Source organism: Bufo bufo, chromosome 6, assembly GCF_905171765.1.
Source record: "Bufo bufo chromosome 6, aBufBuf1.1, whole genome shotgun sequence".
In the NCBI taxonomy this organism is placed as follows: domain Eukaryota; kingdom Metazoa; phylum Chordata; class Amphibia; order Anura; family Bufonidae; genus Bufo; species Bufo bufo.
In genome coordinates, this window is record NC_053394.1 from 281,852,884 (window position 1) to 281,871,752 (window position 18,869).

Here is an 18,869-nt window from a genome sequence, read left to right on the forward strand (position 1 = left end):
CATTGAGCTTAAACTCCTTTTGTTTACATCAGTAAAAAGGCGTATTAATGGTCACTAAGTGGTTGGTTAAGGCTGTATTAGACATGCAGCGATCTCCTCCACAGTATGGGAAGAAGCGATTGTTATGCCATCGTCTAGTTGTTTGCCGGCAGCAGGTCATGATTAGACAGCACGATCTGCCGTCAGCAAACAAAAATTTTTTGCGACTTTAAAAATCACAATTGCCCGATGAACTAGCATTTGCTTGTTAATCAGGCAGTCGCGGCAGTATTACACTGCTGGATCATTATTAGCGAGCGATCCTGAGAACACTCATTAACGATGAACTGACACACCCTTTATTTGGAAATATAGTCTAACACATATCCTACATTTAGTATGTGATGATAGAAAATACACAGAAAAAACGTTCCAACGCGTTTCATCTACTTTAGTTACCCCAGACTCATCAGGGGACAAGGGGTAAATAGTAAAGAAGGACGGGGCCGCTCTTGTCAGGGCAATGACTCCGTATTAGGAGGTCATTAGGGCATAACAGTCTTGACAGGGCGAGGTAGGGACAGGACACGCACATTGTATCATTCCCGATTCACCTCCCCCTCCCTCCGTTCCATCCTTTTTGTCCCGTTAGTGGCATTCTTCCAGCAAGTCCGGTATATATAAGTGGTGACTGTATCTTCTGCATACCGGTAAGATTGTTCCAATTTTTATTATCACTGAGCACTAATGTCTTTTTTAGTTTTGTTTTGTTAAAATTGACCCCTTATTTTTGCTAGTACATAATGAGTCTATCAAATAAATGAGACAATACCTTGTACAAACACTTTTTTTTCAGACATGTCTTCAATTCATGCACAGGTCATGATAGTTTTATCAGACACAATGAAGTCCAAATGATCAAACACTCCATCTTGACACTTTAGTGACACATTTCCTTTAAATCCTTCCTTTATATTTCCAATTGCTTTAGAACCCACTTCTTTAGAACTTCCTCTGTGAACATACCCTTAGGGTAGGACTAGAGGCAGAGACCGGCCAAAAATTTGTGTGGCCATACAAGCAGCAGCTGTTTATTGATAGATCTATAGATCATTGAAAACTGGTTGCCAATCACTTGCTTATTGTTAATGGCCATGTGGATTTATAGGCTTCTCAGAAAAACCATGTGGCCACTAACACCCTCCTCTCGACTACCTTCCAGTCTGATCCTACCCACAGGCTTATGATTTGCTTTCAATTTATTATTAGACGATGACTATTTGACATGTTACTGTGTATTTTCCAAATATCTCTCAAGTGATAAGTAATTTGCATGAAACTTTTTCCACCAAGGTATTTTCGTGACTGGGTAAAAATCTAGCTAAAATAGAGCAATGCACTTTATCTGCAATGAACCTGTGTTATTAATAACATCATTATTCACTAATAACATCTATCTATCTCATGTCTATCTATCTCCTATCTATCTATCTCATGTCTATCTATCTCCTATCTATCTATCTCATATTAATCTATCTATCTATCGTCTATCTATCTAATAGCTACAGTATCTATCTCAAATAAATCTATCTATCTAATCTATCATCTACAGCAGGGGTGGGGAACCTCCGGCCCGAGGGCCGTATGCGGCCCACGGTATCATTTCATGTGGCCCCCGGCCCCCTGCCAGAACATAATGTGAAAATGCTTATGACCCCTTCCATTATGGAAGCGGTCATCAGCATACGGGAGGCACAGGAAGGTGAGAACAGCACTGCACTGGCTGTCCTCACCTTCCCTGGTCTTCTTTCAGCCCCACACTGTGTCCTGACACATCCAGCGTCAGGACGCAGTGCACGTAGACGTGCACTATGACCTGACGCTGTGCGGTGTGAGGTGACAATATAGTGCGGCAGGAAGAAGAACAGGGAGGGTAAGTGAATCTGCCAAGAGGCAGCGCCGTACGGAGCTGGAGAGGTAAGTTTATTTGTTTATCTTAAATACAGTATCTGATCTGATGTCTGATTGGGGCTGATCTGAGGCTAAAGGAGGGTGGGGAGGGTCTTATGGGGGTCTGATCTGAGGCTTGGGAGGGTCTGATCTGAGGCTGGGGGTGTCTGATCTGAGGCTGGGGTTTGATAGGGGTCTGATCTGAGACTAGGGGGGCTGATCTGAGGCTGGGGAGGGTCTGATGGGGGCTTATCTGAGGCTAGGGAGGGTATTATGAAGGTCTGATCTGAGGCTGGGGGGTCTTATAGGGGCTGATCTGACCCTGGGGGGTCTGATGGGGGCTGATCTGAGGCTGGGCGTCTGATCCGGGTCTGGTCTGAGGCTGGGGGTCTGATGGGAGTCTGATCTGAAGCTAGGAAGGGTCTGATTGGGGTCTAATCTGAGGCTTAGAGGTCTGATGGGAGTCTGATCTGAGGCTGATGTAGGCCTGGGGGGTCTGATAGGAGGCTGATTTCAGGCTGATGGAGGTGGGGGCAGATATTTTGCTGAGAAAGGGACAAAGGCAGGGACAGTTGCGAAGAAAGAGGCAGGGAGAGTGAAAGCTGGGTGAACCCCTCTCTGGACCCCCTGGGTTTAGCTTCCTGCCATTAATGTCAAATAAGTAACATTCTGAACTTAAAAATTAGACTGCTATGTGTGGTCAATATGGCGCCTGTATTGTATGTAATATACTGTATATATATAGTGCAGGCGCTATTTTGTGCTGCAAAAATACAGCCCTCTAGATTATTTTAATTGAAGTGCAATTTCTGTAACTTATCCCTAAGTCAATTATATGTTTGACCAAATACAGCAGTAAAAATTTTTTATTGAGAATTTTGTATGGCCCCCGAATGATGTTACAAATATCCAAATGGCCCTTGGCAGCAAAATGGTTCCCCACCGCTGATCTACAGTATCTATTTCATATCTATCTATCTATCTCATATCTATTGATTGTCTATATACTAATCTACCTCTGTATTTCATATTTCTCTATCTCATATCTATCTGTTTATCTATGTCGCATTTATCCTTCTCCTACATACCTCTCTTGCTCTTTCATATCTAACGTCTATTATATACACTGCCTGTCCCAAAAAAAAGTTGCCACCAAAAATATTTTGTTGGACCGCCTTTAGTTTTGATTACGGCACGCATTCGCTGTGGCATTGTTTCGATAAGCTTCTGCAATGTCACAAGATTTATTTCCATCCAGTGTTGCATTAATTTTTCATCAAGATCTTGCATTGATGATGGTAGAGTCTGACTGCTGCGCAAGGCCTTCTACAGCACATCCCAAAGATTCTCAATGGGGTTAAGGTCTGGACTCTGGTGGCCAATCCATGTGTGAAAATGATGTCTCATGCTCCCTGAACCACTCTTTCACAATTTGAGCCCAATGAATCCTGGCATTGTCATCTTGGAATATGCCCATGCCATCAGGGAAGAAAAAATCCATTGATGGAATAACCTGGTCATTCAGTATGTTCAGGGAGTAAGCTGACCTCATTCTTGGAGCACATACTGTTGCTGAACCTAGACCTGACCAACTGCAGCAACCCCAGATCATAGCAGTGCCCCCACAGGCTTGTACAGTAGGCACTAGGTATAATGGGTGTATAATTTCATCTGCCTCTCTTCTTACCCTGATGCGTCCATCACTCTGGAACAGGGTAAATCTGCACTCATCAGACCACATGACCTTCTTCCATTGCTCCAGAGTCCAATCTTTATGCTCCCTAGTAAATTGAAGCCTTTTTTTCTGGTTTGCCTCACTGATTAGTGGTTTTCTTACAGCTACATAGCTGTTCAGTCCCAATCCCTTGAGTTCCCTTCGCATTGTGCTTGTGGAAATGCTCTTACTTTCACTATTAAACATAGCCCTGAGTTCTACTGTTGTTTTTCTTCGATTTGATTTCACAAACGTTTAAGTGATCGCTGATCACGATCATTGAGGATTTTTTTCCCATCACATTTCTTCCTCGAATACGATGGGTCCCCACTATCCTTCCAGTTTTTAATAATGCGTTGGACAGTTCTTAACCCAATTTTAGTAGTTTCTGCAATCTCCTTAGATGTTTTCTCTGCTTGATGCATGCCAATGATTTGACTCTTCTCAAACAGACTAACATCGTTTCCACGACCACGAGATGTGTCTGTCGACATGGTTGTTTAACCACTTAAGGACCACAGGTTTATGCCCCCCTAGTGACCAGGCCCTTTTTTACAAATCGGCACTAAACAACTTTAGCGGTTTATTGCTCGGTCATGCAACTTACCACCCAAATGAATTTTACCTCCTTTTCTTCTCACTAATAGAGCTTTCATTTGGTGGTATTTCATTGCTGCTGACATTTTTACTTTTTTTGTTATTAATCGAAATTTACCGATTTTTTTTGCAAAAAAATGACACTTTTCACTTTCAGTTGTAAAATTTTGCAAAAAAACGACATCTATATATAAATTTTTCTCTAAATTTATTGTTCTACATGTCTTTGATAAAAAAAAATGTTTGGGTAAAAAAAAATGGTTTGGGTAAAAGCTATAGCGTTTACAAACTATGGTACAAAAATGTGAATTTCCGCTTTTTGAAGCAGCTCTGACTTTCTGAGCACCTGTCATGTTTCCTGAGGTTCTACAATGGCCAGACAGTACAAACACCCCACAAATGACCCCATTTCGGAAAGTAGACACCCTAAGGTATTCGCTGATGGGCATAGTGAGTTCATAGAACTTTTTATTTTTTGTCACAAGTTAGCGGAAAATTATGATTTTTTTTTTCCTTACAAAGTCTCATATTCCACTAACTTGTGACAAAAAATAAAAACGTCCATGAACTCACTATGCCCATCACGAAATACCTTGGGGTGTCTTCTTTCCAAAATGGGGTCACTTGTGGGGTAGTTATACTGCCCTGGCATTCTAGGGGCCCTTATGTGTGGTAAGTAGTTTGAAATCAAAATCTGTAAAAAATGGCCGGTGAAATCCTAAAGGTGCTCTTTGGAATGTGGGCCCCTTTGCCCACCTAGGCTGCAAAAAAGTGTCACACATCTGGTATCGCCGTACTCAGGAGAAGTTGGGCAATGTTTTTTGGGGTGTCTTTTTACATATACCCATGCTGGGTGAGAGAAATATCTCGGCAAAAGACAACTTTTCCCATTTTTTTATACAAAGTTGGCATTTGACCAAGATATTTCTCTCACCCAGCATGGGTATATGTAAAATGATACCCCAAAACACATTTCCCAACTTCTCCTGAGTACGGCGATACCACATGTGTGACACTTTTTTGCAGCCTAGGTGGGCAAAGGGGCCCACATTCCAAAGAGCACCTTTAGGATTTCACCGGCCATTTTTTACACATTTTGATTTCAAACTACTTCGCACGCATTTGGGCCCCTAAAATGCCAGGGCAGTATAACTACCCCACAAGTGACCCCATTTTGGAAAGAAGACACCCCAAGGTATTCCATGAGGGGCATGGCGAGTTCCTAGAATTTTTTTTTTGGTCACAAGTTAGCGGAAAATGATGATTTTTATTTATTTTATTTTTTTTCTTACAAAGTCTCATATTCCACTAACTTGTGACAAAAAATAAAAACTTCCATGAACTCACTATGCCCCTCACGAAATACCTGGGGGTGTCTTCTTTCCAAAATGGGGTCACTTGTGGGGTAGTTATACTGCCCTGGCATTTTAGGGGCCCGAATGCATGAGAAGTAGTTTGAAATCAAAATCTGTAAGAAATGGCCGGTGAAATCCGAAAGGTGCTCTTTGGAATGTGGGCCCCTTTGCCCACCTAGGCTGCAATAAAGTGTCACACATGTGGTATTGCGTACTCAGGAGAAGTTGGGCAATGTGTTTTGGGGTGTCATTTTACATATACCCATGCTGGGTGAGATAAATATCTCGGCAAAAGACAACTTTTCCCATTTTTTTTTACAAAGTTGGCATTTGACCGAGATATTTCTCTCACCCAGCATGGGTATATGTAAAATGACACCCCAAAACACATTGCCCAACTTCTCCTGAGTACGATGATACCAGATGTGTGACACTTTTTTGCAGCCTAGATGCGCAAAGGGGCCCACATTCTTTTTAGGAGGGCATTTTTAGACATTTGGATCCCAGACTTCTTCTCACGCTTTAGGGCCCCTAAAATGCCAGGGCAGTATAAATACCCCACATGTGACCCCATTTTGGAAAGAAGACACCCCAAGGTATTCAATGAGGGGCATGGCGAGTTCATCGAATTTTTTTTTTTTGCCACAAGTTAGCGGAAATTGTTTTTTTTTTTGTTTTTTCTCACAAAGTCTCCCTTTCCGCTAACTTGGGACAAAAATTTCAATCTTTAATGGACTCAATATGCCCCTCAGCGAATACCTTGGGGTGTCTTCTTTCCGAAATGGGGTCACATGTGGGGTATTTATACTGCCCTGGCATTTTAGGGGCCCTAAAGCGTGAGAAGAAGTCTGGAATATAAATGTCACAAAGTCTCCCTTTCCGCTAACTTGGGACAAAAATTTCAATCTTTCATGGACTCAATATGCCCCTCAGCGAATACCTTGGGGTGTCTTCTTTCCGAAATGGGGTCACATGTGGGGTATTTATACTGCCCTGGCATTTTAGGGGCCCTAAAGCGTGAGAAGAAGTCTGGAATATAAATGTCTAAAAAATTTTACGCATTTGGATTCCCGTGAGGGGTATGGTGAGTTCATGTGAGATTTTATTTTTTGACACAAGTTAGTGGAATATGAGACTTTGTAAGAAAAAAAAGAAATAAAAAATTTCCGCTAACTTGGGCCAAAAAAATGTCTGAATGGAGCCTTACAGGGGGGTGATCAATGACAGGGGGTGATCAGGGAGTCTATATGGGGTGATCACCCCCCTGTCATTGATCACCCCCCTGTAAGGCTCCATTGCGCGCGTTCACAGGAAATCTCGGCTCACGCGAGATGACGCCAATCGACGTTAGTGTGACCTGGGAGCGCCGCAGAGATGACGCCTTTCGGCGTTAGTGTGACGGGAGGTGGTTAAGAAATGAGAAGCAACTCATTGCACCAGTTGGGGTTAAATAACTTGTTGCCAGCTGAAAGATAATCGCCCATGTAGTAATTATCCAATAGGAGGCTCATAACTATTTGCTTAGTTAAATCCAGGTGGCAACTTTTTTTTGGGACAGGCAGTGTATCTACTGTATCTCATCTTTCTTTCTTTCTTTATTTCTTTCTTTCTCTTTCTTTCTTTCTATGGGATTATTCGCACATTCTGTGGCATTACATGGTCTCAAAGTGACAATACGTGTAAACATAGGCTGCCATAGTTTTACATCTGAATGGGCTGAGTTGCAGTATTGTGCTGCGCAGACTAAAAATCCAGTGAGGCCATTGTGCTGTAGCGGTCCTCTGTACCGATCAGAATGTGACAGCATATCCTAGAAAAAGGACATCACTTACTGTGAAGGGAAACTCTCCAGTTACTGCCCAGCTCCCAATACAAGAAACCTTAGCAGCAGATACATCACAAATAGCAGCAAGCTTGTTCTATGGATTCATGTTCTGTTGTTCTAGGTATGAGGATGCAGCGCCCACGTTTTATTGCTGTGAAAAGAGGTCGGACTATCACAATAGAATGTGGATGTAGGTGTGAACCCCTTGAAAACTCTATGGTCTCCTGGTATCGTGGACATCAAAATGGCTCCCTGATCAGTTATATAGAACCAGACCCTCACATCAAATTATTCAACAACAGCCTGACCGTTCAGAATGTGCAAAGAAAAGACAACGGCATCTACTTCTGCAGATATAATACAAGTCGAGAGATAAAGCGGTCACTTTGTGGAACAGAGCTGATGATAGTGGGTAAGTCAGGAATATCAATGCAGTCAGATGATCTTCTTTGGGATCCATTATACATGCACAACATAATGTAAACTCAACCTCATTTCTAACCCTCACAGCTACAGACAGCTACAGACAGAATAGAATACATAAAAACCCACCCAAAAAATTTGGGAGGACCCAATCTCCAGCTATTCAGAGAAATGCATCCATATATACGTCTCCAGTTTAGGCTACTTTCACACTAGCGTTAATATTTTCCGGTATTGAGATCTGTCATAGGCTCTCAATACGGGGAAAAAAATGCTTCCGTTTTGTCCCCATTCATTGTCAATGGTAAACGTAAATGAACAGAACGGAGTGCTCCAAAATGCATTCCGTTCCGTTCTCATACTGGAGAGCAAACCGCAGCATGCTGCGGTTTGCTTTCTGTCCTGGGATGCGGAGCAAGACGGATCCGTCTTCTCTGACACAATCTGACACAATAGAAAATGGATCCGTCCTTTATTGACTTTCAATGGAGTTAATGACGGATCTGTCTTGGCTATGTTACAGATAATACAACCGGATCAATTCATAACGGATGCAGATGGTTGTATTATCAGTAACGGAAGCGTTTTTGCTGAACCCTGCCGAATCCAGGAAAAACTCTAGTGTGAAATGTAGCATTACTCAGTACAATGCTGTTGGAATATGTGATTCCCTGGCAGCCAGCAGAATTGTGAATGCAGCTCTGGAATAGAGGCTATAACTCAGGATAAGCACAATACTGTAACTAATACTGTAACTAATAGAATGTATTCACAAAGTAACTCAACTTTTTTATATAGATTACTAGCAGAAGGACCTGGCTTCGCACGGGTATATTTCATTTAATGTTTGTGTATGTCATTAAAATACATTGACAGTATCCCCCTTAACAATGACCTCTAGAGCACCTCGCCCCTTAACACTGACCTCCATAGCGGACTGCCCCTTAACTGTGACCTCCACAGTGCCCGCTCCCTTATCAGTGACCTCCACAGCAGCCCACCCCTTTAACAGTGACCTCAACAGCATCCCGCCCCCTTAACAGTGACCTCCACAGCAGCCTGCCCCTTCATTAGTGACCTCCACAGTACCCCATCTCCTTAACAGTGATTTCCACAACACCCCGTCCCCTTAACAGTGGCCTCTACAGCAATCTGCCCCTTAACACTGACCTCCATAGCGGACTATCCCCTTAACTGTGACCTCCACAGCAGCCTGCCCCTTGGGTGGCCAGAGGTCCGGTTTTAGGCCGGACAGTCCGGCTTTCAGACTCACTGTCCTCCGTCCGGCGCAGGGCCTGGACGGACACAGGGATGTTCTTTTGAACAGCTCACTCTCAGACAGCAGCACTGTGCTGTCTGAGCATGAGCTGCAGGAAGAAAGTCACCGTCCCTCGATCCCCTGCAGCTGACAGAAGTTGATTTTTATCTTCATTTTTTCAATCCCGTCAGCTGCGGAGTGGGAGGGGGCGTGGCTTAGTGGGGCCTGGGGGCGGGGTTTTTAAGTCTGCCCCTGAACGGTGACCTCCGCTCCCTTAACAGTGTCATCCACAGTGCCCTGCCCCTTTAAAGCTGACCTACAGCAGTGAAGAAAAATGGCTGGGTTGTTATGGAAACCTGGTGTAAAACTGTGTGTATGTGGAGACTAAGGGCCTGCGAGCTTCTATTGGCTGATAAGGGACATGTGACCGTGTGTATGGCAGTTGGGATATGAAGAGAAAGACCTTCTATTGGCTAATGTAGGTCATGTGATGCCATATTTGCATTTTTTGGGAATATCTCAGGAACGGTACGTGCTAGAGAGCTGTGACCCTCACAAGATTTCTTTCCAGGTAGCAAGGGATGTGTATACCAAGTTTCATTGACATCGATGGTTGCGTTTTTGAGTGATCTTGGAACATACATACATACTGTGGGGTTTCGCTCTGGTAGATAGGGTAAGCGGGCGCAGTACAGAGGCAAAATACAAGTTCTTAACTCAAAACGTCAGTGTTTATTCACACTTGAGACAATTGCACAAAACACCTGCCTTGCCAGACACAACTTCTCACTCTGTCACATACCCCCTCCTTTTTTCAACCCTGAGGGGGTGGACACACGCCAGACAATGCACCTGAGACTGGGCATCCGCGTTTCCCTGCAACCGGCCTGCTCTGTGTTCTACCGAGAACTTAAAGTTCTGCAGAGACAAAAACCATCTGGTGACCCGGGCATTCCTGTCTTTGGCCTGGCTCATCCACTTGAGAGGGGAGTGTATGGTCACCAGGCGGAACTTTCTCCTCAACAAATAGTAGCGGAGAGACTCGAGTGCCGACTTAATAGCCAGGCACTCTCTCTCCACTATACTGTACCTGGTTTCGGCTGGGGTGAGGTTGCGGCTTAGGAAGACAACTGGATGCTCCTCCCTGTTGACTTCCTGAGACAGTACAGCACCGAGGCCTACTTCGGAGGCATCTGTTTGCACCACAAACTCCCTCTTGAAGTCGGGCGTCACCAAAACCGGTGACCCACACAGGGCCGACTTCAAAGCGGCAGAAGCCTCTTCCGACCGATCATCCCAGCGAACCATCACAGATTTTCATCCCTTCAAGAGTCCTTTTAAAGGCACGGCTAGAGTAGCAAAGTGAGGAACAAACCTCATGTAATAGCCCACCATTCCCAGGAATGACTTTATTCGCCTAGTGGTGACAGGTCGGGGCCAATTCCGTATCGCCTCTATTTTGTTCACTTGGGGATTAATCACTCCGTGCCCAATGACATACCCCAGGTACCTAATCTCTTCTAACCCTATCGCACATTTTTTTGGGTTAGCGGTTAGCACAGCTTTCCGAAGTGAGTCCACTACAGCCTGCGCTTTGGGTAGGTGACTTTCCCAGTCGGTACTGTGGATGGCAATATCGTCCAAGTAAGCCGAAGCGTACCGACAATGTGGACGAAGCACAATGTCCATTAGTCACTGAAAAGTGGCGGGGGCGCCATGCAGACTAAAGGATAAGACCTTATATTGATACAGCCCCTCAGGCGTGATGAAGGCAGTTTTCTCTTTGGCAGCCTCCGTTAAGGGCACCTACCAGTACCCAGAAAGATACCAGGCTTGTCCTAACCTCTCGATGACCTCATCCACCCGGGGCATGGGATACGCATCAAAGTTTTCGAAAGTCGTTACAAAACCACAACGTCCCGTCCGGCTTGGGTATCAATACTATAGGACTGGCCCACTCACTTTTTGACTCCTCAATGATGTCTAGCTGCAACATTAGCTGCACCTCCTCCAATATGGCTTGTCGCCGAGCCTCGGGTACCCGGTATGGTTTTAATCTGACTTTTGGCTGAGGCTCAGTGACAATGTCATGCTGGATTATGGAAGTGCGTCCAGGGAGGTCCAAGAACACATCCGTGTTCCAACTAACAAACTCCCTGGCCTCCTGAGTCTGTTTAGAGGACAGGCTGTCTGCAAGTTTTACTGTGGCAGCCGTCTCTCTTGCATCAGACAGAGGGGCCGGTACCTCTTCTCCTAGAAAACCCGGCCGGAGGCTGTTTTCTGTACAGGTTTCCCTATCTTTCCACGGTTTGAGTAAATTCACATGGAAAACCTGCTCCGGCTTTCGCCGCCCTGGCTGGTGTACCTTGTAGTTTACATCTCCAATTTTCTCGAGTACCTCGTAGGGCCCCTGCCACCTAGCCAGGAACTTACTGTCCATGGTCAGCACTAGAACCAAAACCTGATCACCCGGGTGAAAGATCTGGACACGAGCCTGCCGATTATAGACCCGACTCTGGGCTCGCTGAGCAGCCTCCATATGCTCCCTAACAAGAGGCAATACTGTCTCTATCCGATCTTGCATCTGGGAGTTAACCCTTACAGCACCAGACAGAGAGAGGATACAACTTAAAGGGGAAGTGCACACACCAGCCAACACGCAACCACAGGCAACAGCATGCGTGGCAACCATGTCACGACGCACACAAAAGCCGTGACGCTGCCATGACATGCCATAACAACAACACGTTGCCAACGGCAACTGCAAGTGTGGCAAAAGTGTCACGGCGCACACAGCAAAGGCCGTGACAGGTAGTCCTACTCAGGAAAACATCTCCATTAACACCTTAGCTATGAGTTTGGTCGAGGTATGTCACAGTGGCACCGCCTCTGGGTACCAAGTGGTGTAGTCTAGAATGACTAAGATGTGTTGATGCCCTCTGGCGGACTTCGGTAATGGGCCTATGAGGTCCATAGCTATTCGGTCAAACGGTATTTTGATAATCGGGAGAGGTACTAGGGGACTACGGAAATGTGGCTGGGGGCTAGTTATCTGGCAGGTCGGGCAAGACTTACAAAACTCTTCCACTTCTTTGAATATGCTGGGCCAGTAAAACCGCTGTAGAATGCGATCCTGAGTTTTCTGCAGCCCCAGGTGACCCCAGAGAACGTGTTGGTGGGCTAGATCTAACACAAGCTTGTGATAAGCCTTGGGGACCACCAACTGTTCAATAGGCTCATCCCGTAGTTGGTTTACCCGATACAACATATCCTGATGAACCACAAAACGGGGAAACACTGACTCTGCCCCAGGTTGTTGTGGTTCACCATCTACTATTAAGACATTTTCCCAGGCGCGGGATAGGGTTGGGTCCCGACGTTGGGCGGTACCAAAATTATCCCCGGAGACACTGAGGTCTGCCAATTGAGGACCCGGCGGCAAGTCCTCCACGTCTCCCACCATCACACATAGCGGGGTTGTCTCCCCCTCTTCCACCAAAGTGGCGGTCACTCCTACCGCTGGCCCTTCGGTCTCAGGTTCCTAGGGTTCTGGTCTCCCCCCTGAGCCGGGCCACTCTGCTAGGGTTACCCCTGTCTCATGGGTTTCAGTCACTCTCATAGCAGGCCACAATGCCGGGAAGCCCAGGAAGTCTCTCCCTTTTATAAGTTCATAGTGTAAATTTGGGGCAACTGCCACTTCATGAGTCCATCTGGCAGCCCATGTTCTTAGAGACACCAGGGCGGTCGGATAGTCTTTTAAGTCTCCATGGATGAACATGACCCCGACTTTCCGGCCAGTATACTCCGCTGACCGTACCAGGGGAGCCCTTACTAGGGACTCCAGACTCCCTGAGTCCAGCAGAGCCTCCGCTGGAGTGTCTCCTACCTCCACCTGGTACAGTTGGTTTTGAGTTTTTGGGATACCTGCTGCACACAGCTTCCTAGCATATAGCGACTGACGGTAGCCATAGTTAGTATCCATGGGTTCCACCTGATGGGGACAGTCAGCTCTTACATGGCCCGGCTCCTGACACCGCCAGCAGACTATCGGAGCCAGGTTCGTAGAGGGTTCACCCCTCTGGTGGGTTTGGATGGTACAAGTCGCCGGGTCTGGGATGGAGATTTACGGGTTTGACTGCCCCCCTCCCAAAAGAACCCCCTGTAACAGTCTTAGTAGTCCCGTAGTGCTCCACCAGGTCCACCATTTCTAGGGCGTTGCCAGGAGACACCTGGCCGATCCAGTGCTGGAGAGGGGGTGGCAGAGCCCTCCAGAACATATCAGCCAATAGTCTATCCAGCATAACCGTGGGACTCAGCACATCAGACTGTAGACACTTTTGCAAGAGGTGGAGTAAGTCATAATACTGGGTCCTCGCAGGCTCAGCCAGCTTAAACTCCCACTGATGTACCCACTGGGCCCGGACCAACAAATTCACCCCCAGTCTTGCCAAAATCTCACTCTTTACTTTTTGGCAGTCGGTCGCTTGATCGTCCGGCAATTCGAAATACACCCGCTGGGAATCAGACCGCAACTGGATAGTCTCCTGCTGCTGCTTATTAGCCTCGCGTTGCTGCAGGTTTGTCTCTCGCTGCTGCAGATTATCCTCCATGAGGGCCTTCACAACAGCTTTCATTTTGTCGTCGAGCACTGGATGTAATACAACTAGTTTAATGTACGATACAACCGTGCCTTAAAAATGCAGAAACCAAAAATATCTGCGTTCACGCCAGCCTCACTGCTCTTGCCCATATCCTCCTACAATTGTGGGGTTTTGCTCTGGTAGATAGGGTAAGCGGGCGCAGTACAGAGGCAAAATACTATTTCTTAACTCAAAACGTCAGTGTTTATTCACACTTGAGGCAATTGCACAAAACAGCACGTAACTTCGTAGTCTTGGTGTTAATTCACACACAATGGAAAGTTCATATAACAAAAGTCACCTTGCTGGCAGTTCTGCCTCCAATAGTCCACAGCAGGCTTCAGGGGGCCTGTTTCCCCAGCGTGCGTTCCTCCAGCACGGCACAAAGCCTCAGATCCCAAAAACAGAGACAGCTCTGCTGAGCCCAGCTGCCTATTTAAGGACAGCCAGGTGCTGCCAAAACCCAGACCGGCACTTAAACTTCGGTCCAGTATTTGGCCTCACCTGACTGGAAACCAGCCCAGCCGCACATGCTGGGAGCAAAATACCTGCCTTGCCAGACACAACCCCTCACTGTGTCACAATACATACATACGTCCTTCTTTTTATATATATATATATATATTTCTACAAGTCAATGTTTTAAAAGGGTTGTCGCATGACAAAGACACAGCTCCTATCTAAGGATAAGTGCCTGATTGGTGAGACCTGAATGATGGGACCCCTGCCAGTGAAAAAGAACATGAGTCCTGAGTTCCTCTGTTTGAATGAAGCCGTGATCACACTTGCGTGTTGTCGCTCCACTCAACTCTGTAGAACTCCCTGAGATAGCCAAGTAAAAGTGCTCAGCTATCTCCAGCAATCCCATAGAATTGGATTGGAGGAGCAGTGTAAATCCCTGACTCCCAGTCCATTCAAATGGGAAATATAGGGCCCCCTGTTCTTGAGAACGGCTGAGTACCTGACGATCAGACACATCATATATCCTGTGGATAGGTGACAAGTGTTTGTAATGGGAAAAAAAACTTTAAGTAACATATATCAATATACTTCCATGAGTATACTCAAGATGATACTGTCTATGCCATCTATCTACACAAGCCATGTCATAAACAACTACATCATTAGCTGACACATTGAGCACATTTCCTGTTTTTCACAGTTGTTATGTGAAGCCAAAAATGCACCTGTACTATATTTTAATTTTGCATATCGCGCAGGTAAAATGTAACCTTAATGTACGCTGTACCTTGTACACTAATTGACAGATAAAACAAATAATGCCCCAGATGGAAATGTTAGATTGCTGCAAAACTCTGTATGTAGTTATGTCTCAGGCAGATATGTAACTGATTACAGATGTGGCCCAATTAGACACTGGGTCTTGCCACATGACATGCTTCTCCTGCTGCCCTATAAAAAGTCTCTCAGAGGTGACTTTTGGGTAGTGTACCTCTTGGTTAGAGATCATTGACTGCTAGACATACCTCCACGACACACTCAAGGACATTATGCTCAGTTGACAGACTTTGAGAGGGAGCGCATTATAGGACTGAGAGAAGCAGGTTGGTTGTTTTGAAGAACTTCATTTAGGCTGTTCTGACCTAGGTGTTGGGAGCAGTAATCACATGAGGGCACGCACACGCTCCAGACAGTCAAGTAGAGAGGACTGTTTGATCTGCCGACAAGCATGAGCAGCTCCCACAGTTTTATGTCCAGACACAAGTGGTACCTTCATCAAACACCCCTGTCTCTGCCTGGACCATTTCCACGATGGTTGGGTTTGAGTAGGGAGGCCTCATGTTCAGTGCTTCGATCCTGCCTTTGATGTGGAATGACACTCCAGATATGCCAGATTACAACACTTGCTTGGCCTCTCCAGTCACCAATCGAGCATTTGTAGGACTAGCTGGGACACCAGCTTCAGAAACCTACGAGTGTACAGGATTTATAGCCCCAGCTCCAACACCTGTGGCCAATTGTGCTGCAGGATACCATACAGAACCTGTATACCTCTATGCCCAACCGTATTGCATCTAGTATGCAGGCTACAGGTGATCCAACAGGGTCCTAGAGCATCCTTTTAATTTAACTGTTTTCCCTAATAAACTTATTCTTTTTCTTCAATATTGTAATTATTGTTGAGCGAAGCAAGCTTTGGATGCTTCATCCAAAATCACTTCGTTCAAAACTTTGGAATAATACTGTACAGAGATTCGTATCTGTACAGTATTAGAATATATGGGCTCCGATGAGCCAAAGTAAGTCATTCACGAAGTCGCAAGTGACTTTGTTGAATAACTTCAGTAATTGATTTATAAAGTGGAAAACCACTTTAAAACTTGAAACTGAACTCGGTTTTGGTTCCAACTAGTACCTCGGAACCGAAGCTGAGTTCATTTTCAAGTTTTAAAGTGGTTTTCAATCAACTACCGAAGTTATTCAACGAAGTCACGCGCGACTTCATGAATACTAACTAACTTAGTCTCAACGGAGCCCATACATTCTAATACTGTACGGAGACTAATCTCCGTACAGTATTATTCTGAAGCTTTGAACAAAGCAACTTCGGATGAAGCATCCAAAGCTCGCTTGGCTCAACACAAATTGCAATCACTTACACATATCATCATTACATTCACACATCGAAAGCTTCATTGGATTCCAACAAACCCTTCTTGGTGCCTTATTTTTTGTCAATTAGTGTATAACATAACGGGCATTTTTGGTAGATTATAAGCAGATACATAACATATCTTTACATAAAAAAGAGCAGACCTTTTAATGTTTCAAGCAGTTCTCCAATTTGGACAACCTCTTCTCTAAATGAAGACTGCAAGATCAGTAACTGAAACCCCCAGCGATCAGTGATCCACTGTTATCTCTGCAGGAGAAATGTGGTATCACACATTGCCTACTAAAAAGAATAGGAGATAGAGGAGAAAAAATAGCTCAAAAGGTGTTCATAGCGTAGGATCATTGTGTTAAAGCTGTGGAAAGGTAGAAATTCTTTGTGCTTACCTGTGCTAGTTGTGCTAATCAGGCACAACTCTGGTGTTGCTGTGGTATAAGGCGGTGTGTCTTCCAGCTGCAGCTGTCTCCAATACTGGGAAGGAAAAAAAATTGATGGCATTTGGGGGAGGATAAATCATTCCAATAATCTTTATATTAGCTTTGAATTTCAACACTGGGATAGTGGCTTCCTCAGACCATACGGCCTGAGGAAGACACTAACCCAGTATCGAGATGTGTAGCCAAAATAAAGCGTCATCATTCCAGCAGGCGTCCCTGCAACTATTTTTTTCTTTTAAAAAAAATTGCAGAGACCATGTAATACATGGTTGAGTTGCACAACCCCTTTAAGTGTGCCTTTTTCCTGACAGTTGAAATATGTCTATAGATAGAGTTTGTAGGGGACCATGAGCAGTGAGGCTAATGGAGATTCTATTAAAGAGATTATCCCATGATTATTATAAAATATAATCATCAGATATCAAATAGTACATGACAAAATTAGAACTAGGCCTGTACCTGACACTGATCCAGAGATCTCCCCATTAATTGCTCCAATTATTCTGCTAGATTTAATTCAATCTGGCACCTCAGGGGATGTGACCTTTCTCTGTGGGGCATGTCTTTTCTGCTGCAGCTGGTGGCAGTTGAAGGATGGAACCGAGCATGTGTGTCCACCTCAGGAGGTGGACAGAAGAATTAGAAAAATAGCAACATTTTATTTAATAAAACCGCCGTATATAAAAAATTTGGATTACATCCAATTATAAAAGTATTCATATCCAGGTGCTGGTTTGAAAACTGTAGATTATTGCCATGGGATAACTCCTTTAACATAGTTCAGACATATGGGATTTTCGAAGCTAAAAGGAAGACTAGGTGTGGAATCTGGTAATAAAACACCAGTGGCCCCATTTTTGCAGGGGTTGTAGGAGGTACTGGCACACAGATCTTTCTACAGTCAGAAACCCAAAGCTTGATTTTGTACGGATAAAGAAAACATCACTGGATGGTTTTGAGATCTGCCTTCCAAAAATAAATGATCAGCTATTGTGGCCACATATGGGTCTGCCTCGAAATTAATATTGTCAGTGAAAACATTACTTCAAGGTCTAGCAGTTTTCTATTTTAATCTGAACCAGCTCAGTTTGACCTCATTTTGGAAAGAAGTTGCAGGTGGTAAATAAAGCACATGATGGAGCGTGCTTGACAGTATGCAAAAACATAACCCTAATTCTACTCATTTTTCTTCAGGATTAAACTTGCCTAAAATGTCTCCATTTAATATTTGCCTCCCAAAAACAAGCATCTTCGTCAAATATGAAAGCACAAGTACAGAAACCTTGACTTTCACTGGCCAGAGCATTTCCAAGTCAACAATATACAAAAAGGACCTTTTTCTGGTTTAGAAACAGCACTGCCCTTGACCATGCGCTAAGCCTGGTATTGCAGCTCAGCCTGATAAACTCAAATCAAAACATTATAAAATAAAAGTGCCATGAGTTCTTAGTAATGTTGAGCAAATCAAAGCATCCGAAGTGGAATTCAATCTGAAGTTTAGGAAAAATTTGATTCGCCACAAATCAGAATTTCCTCGTGCTTCGTGGTAACGAATAAATCTTTTCTAAAATGGCTGAAAATAAAAAAATTATACTCTCCTCATCCACTTGATCGCGAAGAGCCCATGTGCTCCCATCTTGATTGAAAAAAACCTGCCAAAGGACCTGTGGAGAGCGTAAAGATGTCACCACATGATCACACTGGCCGCGTGCGGTGACATCATCACTGAGTGCGACCAACGCAATCACGTGGTGACATCTTCACACTCGCCGCAGGTCTTTTGGCAGGTTTTCTTCAAACAAGAAGGGAGCAGACAGCCTCTCCGCAATCAAGTGTATGAGGTGAGTATAATTTTTTTTAACCCAGGATTAACCCCCTGAATGTGAGCCTCAAATGCCACGATCAGCAGTGAATGCGGCATCTGAGTGGTTAAATGACATGGGCTATTTGTGAGTAATTCGTAACTAATCAAATTTCTTGGTGAATCAAATTTTTCAAAACTTTGCTCATCTCTAGTTCTAATGCACCATGTTAAGCTCAATGATTTGTGGATTCC

General features: G+C 44.7%; 1 protein-coding gene across 2 annotated transcripts in view; it reads left to right on the forward strand.

The window, feature by feature from the left end:
- Positions 1-18,869, forward strand: part of CD79B (CD79b molecule) — a 47,135-nt gene that overhangs the window by 18,033 nt on the left and 10,233 nt on the right. Inside the window, exons 1-2 of one of the 2 annotated variants that reach the window (XM_040437190.1) lie at positions 7,162-7,294; positions 7,484-7,832. In XM_040437190.1, coding sequence (XP_040293124.1) covers positions 7,517-7,832 — 316 coding nt within the window. In that variant the 5' untranslated portion in view covers positions 7,162-7,294; positions 7,484-7,516. Of the gene's footprint in view, positions 1-7,161; positions 7,295-7,483; positions 7,833-18,869 lie in introns of those variants that run through there. The other variant, XM_040437189.1, reaches the window with a different exon arrangement.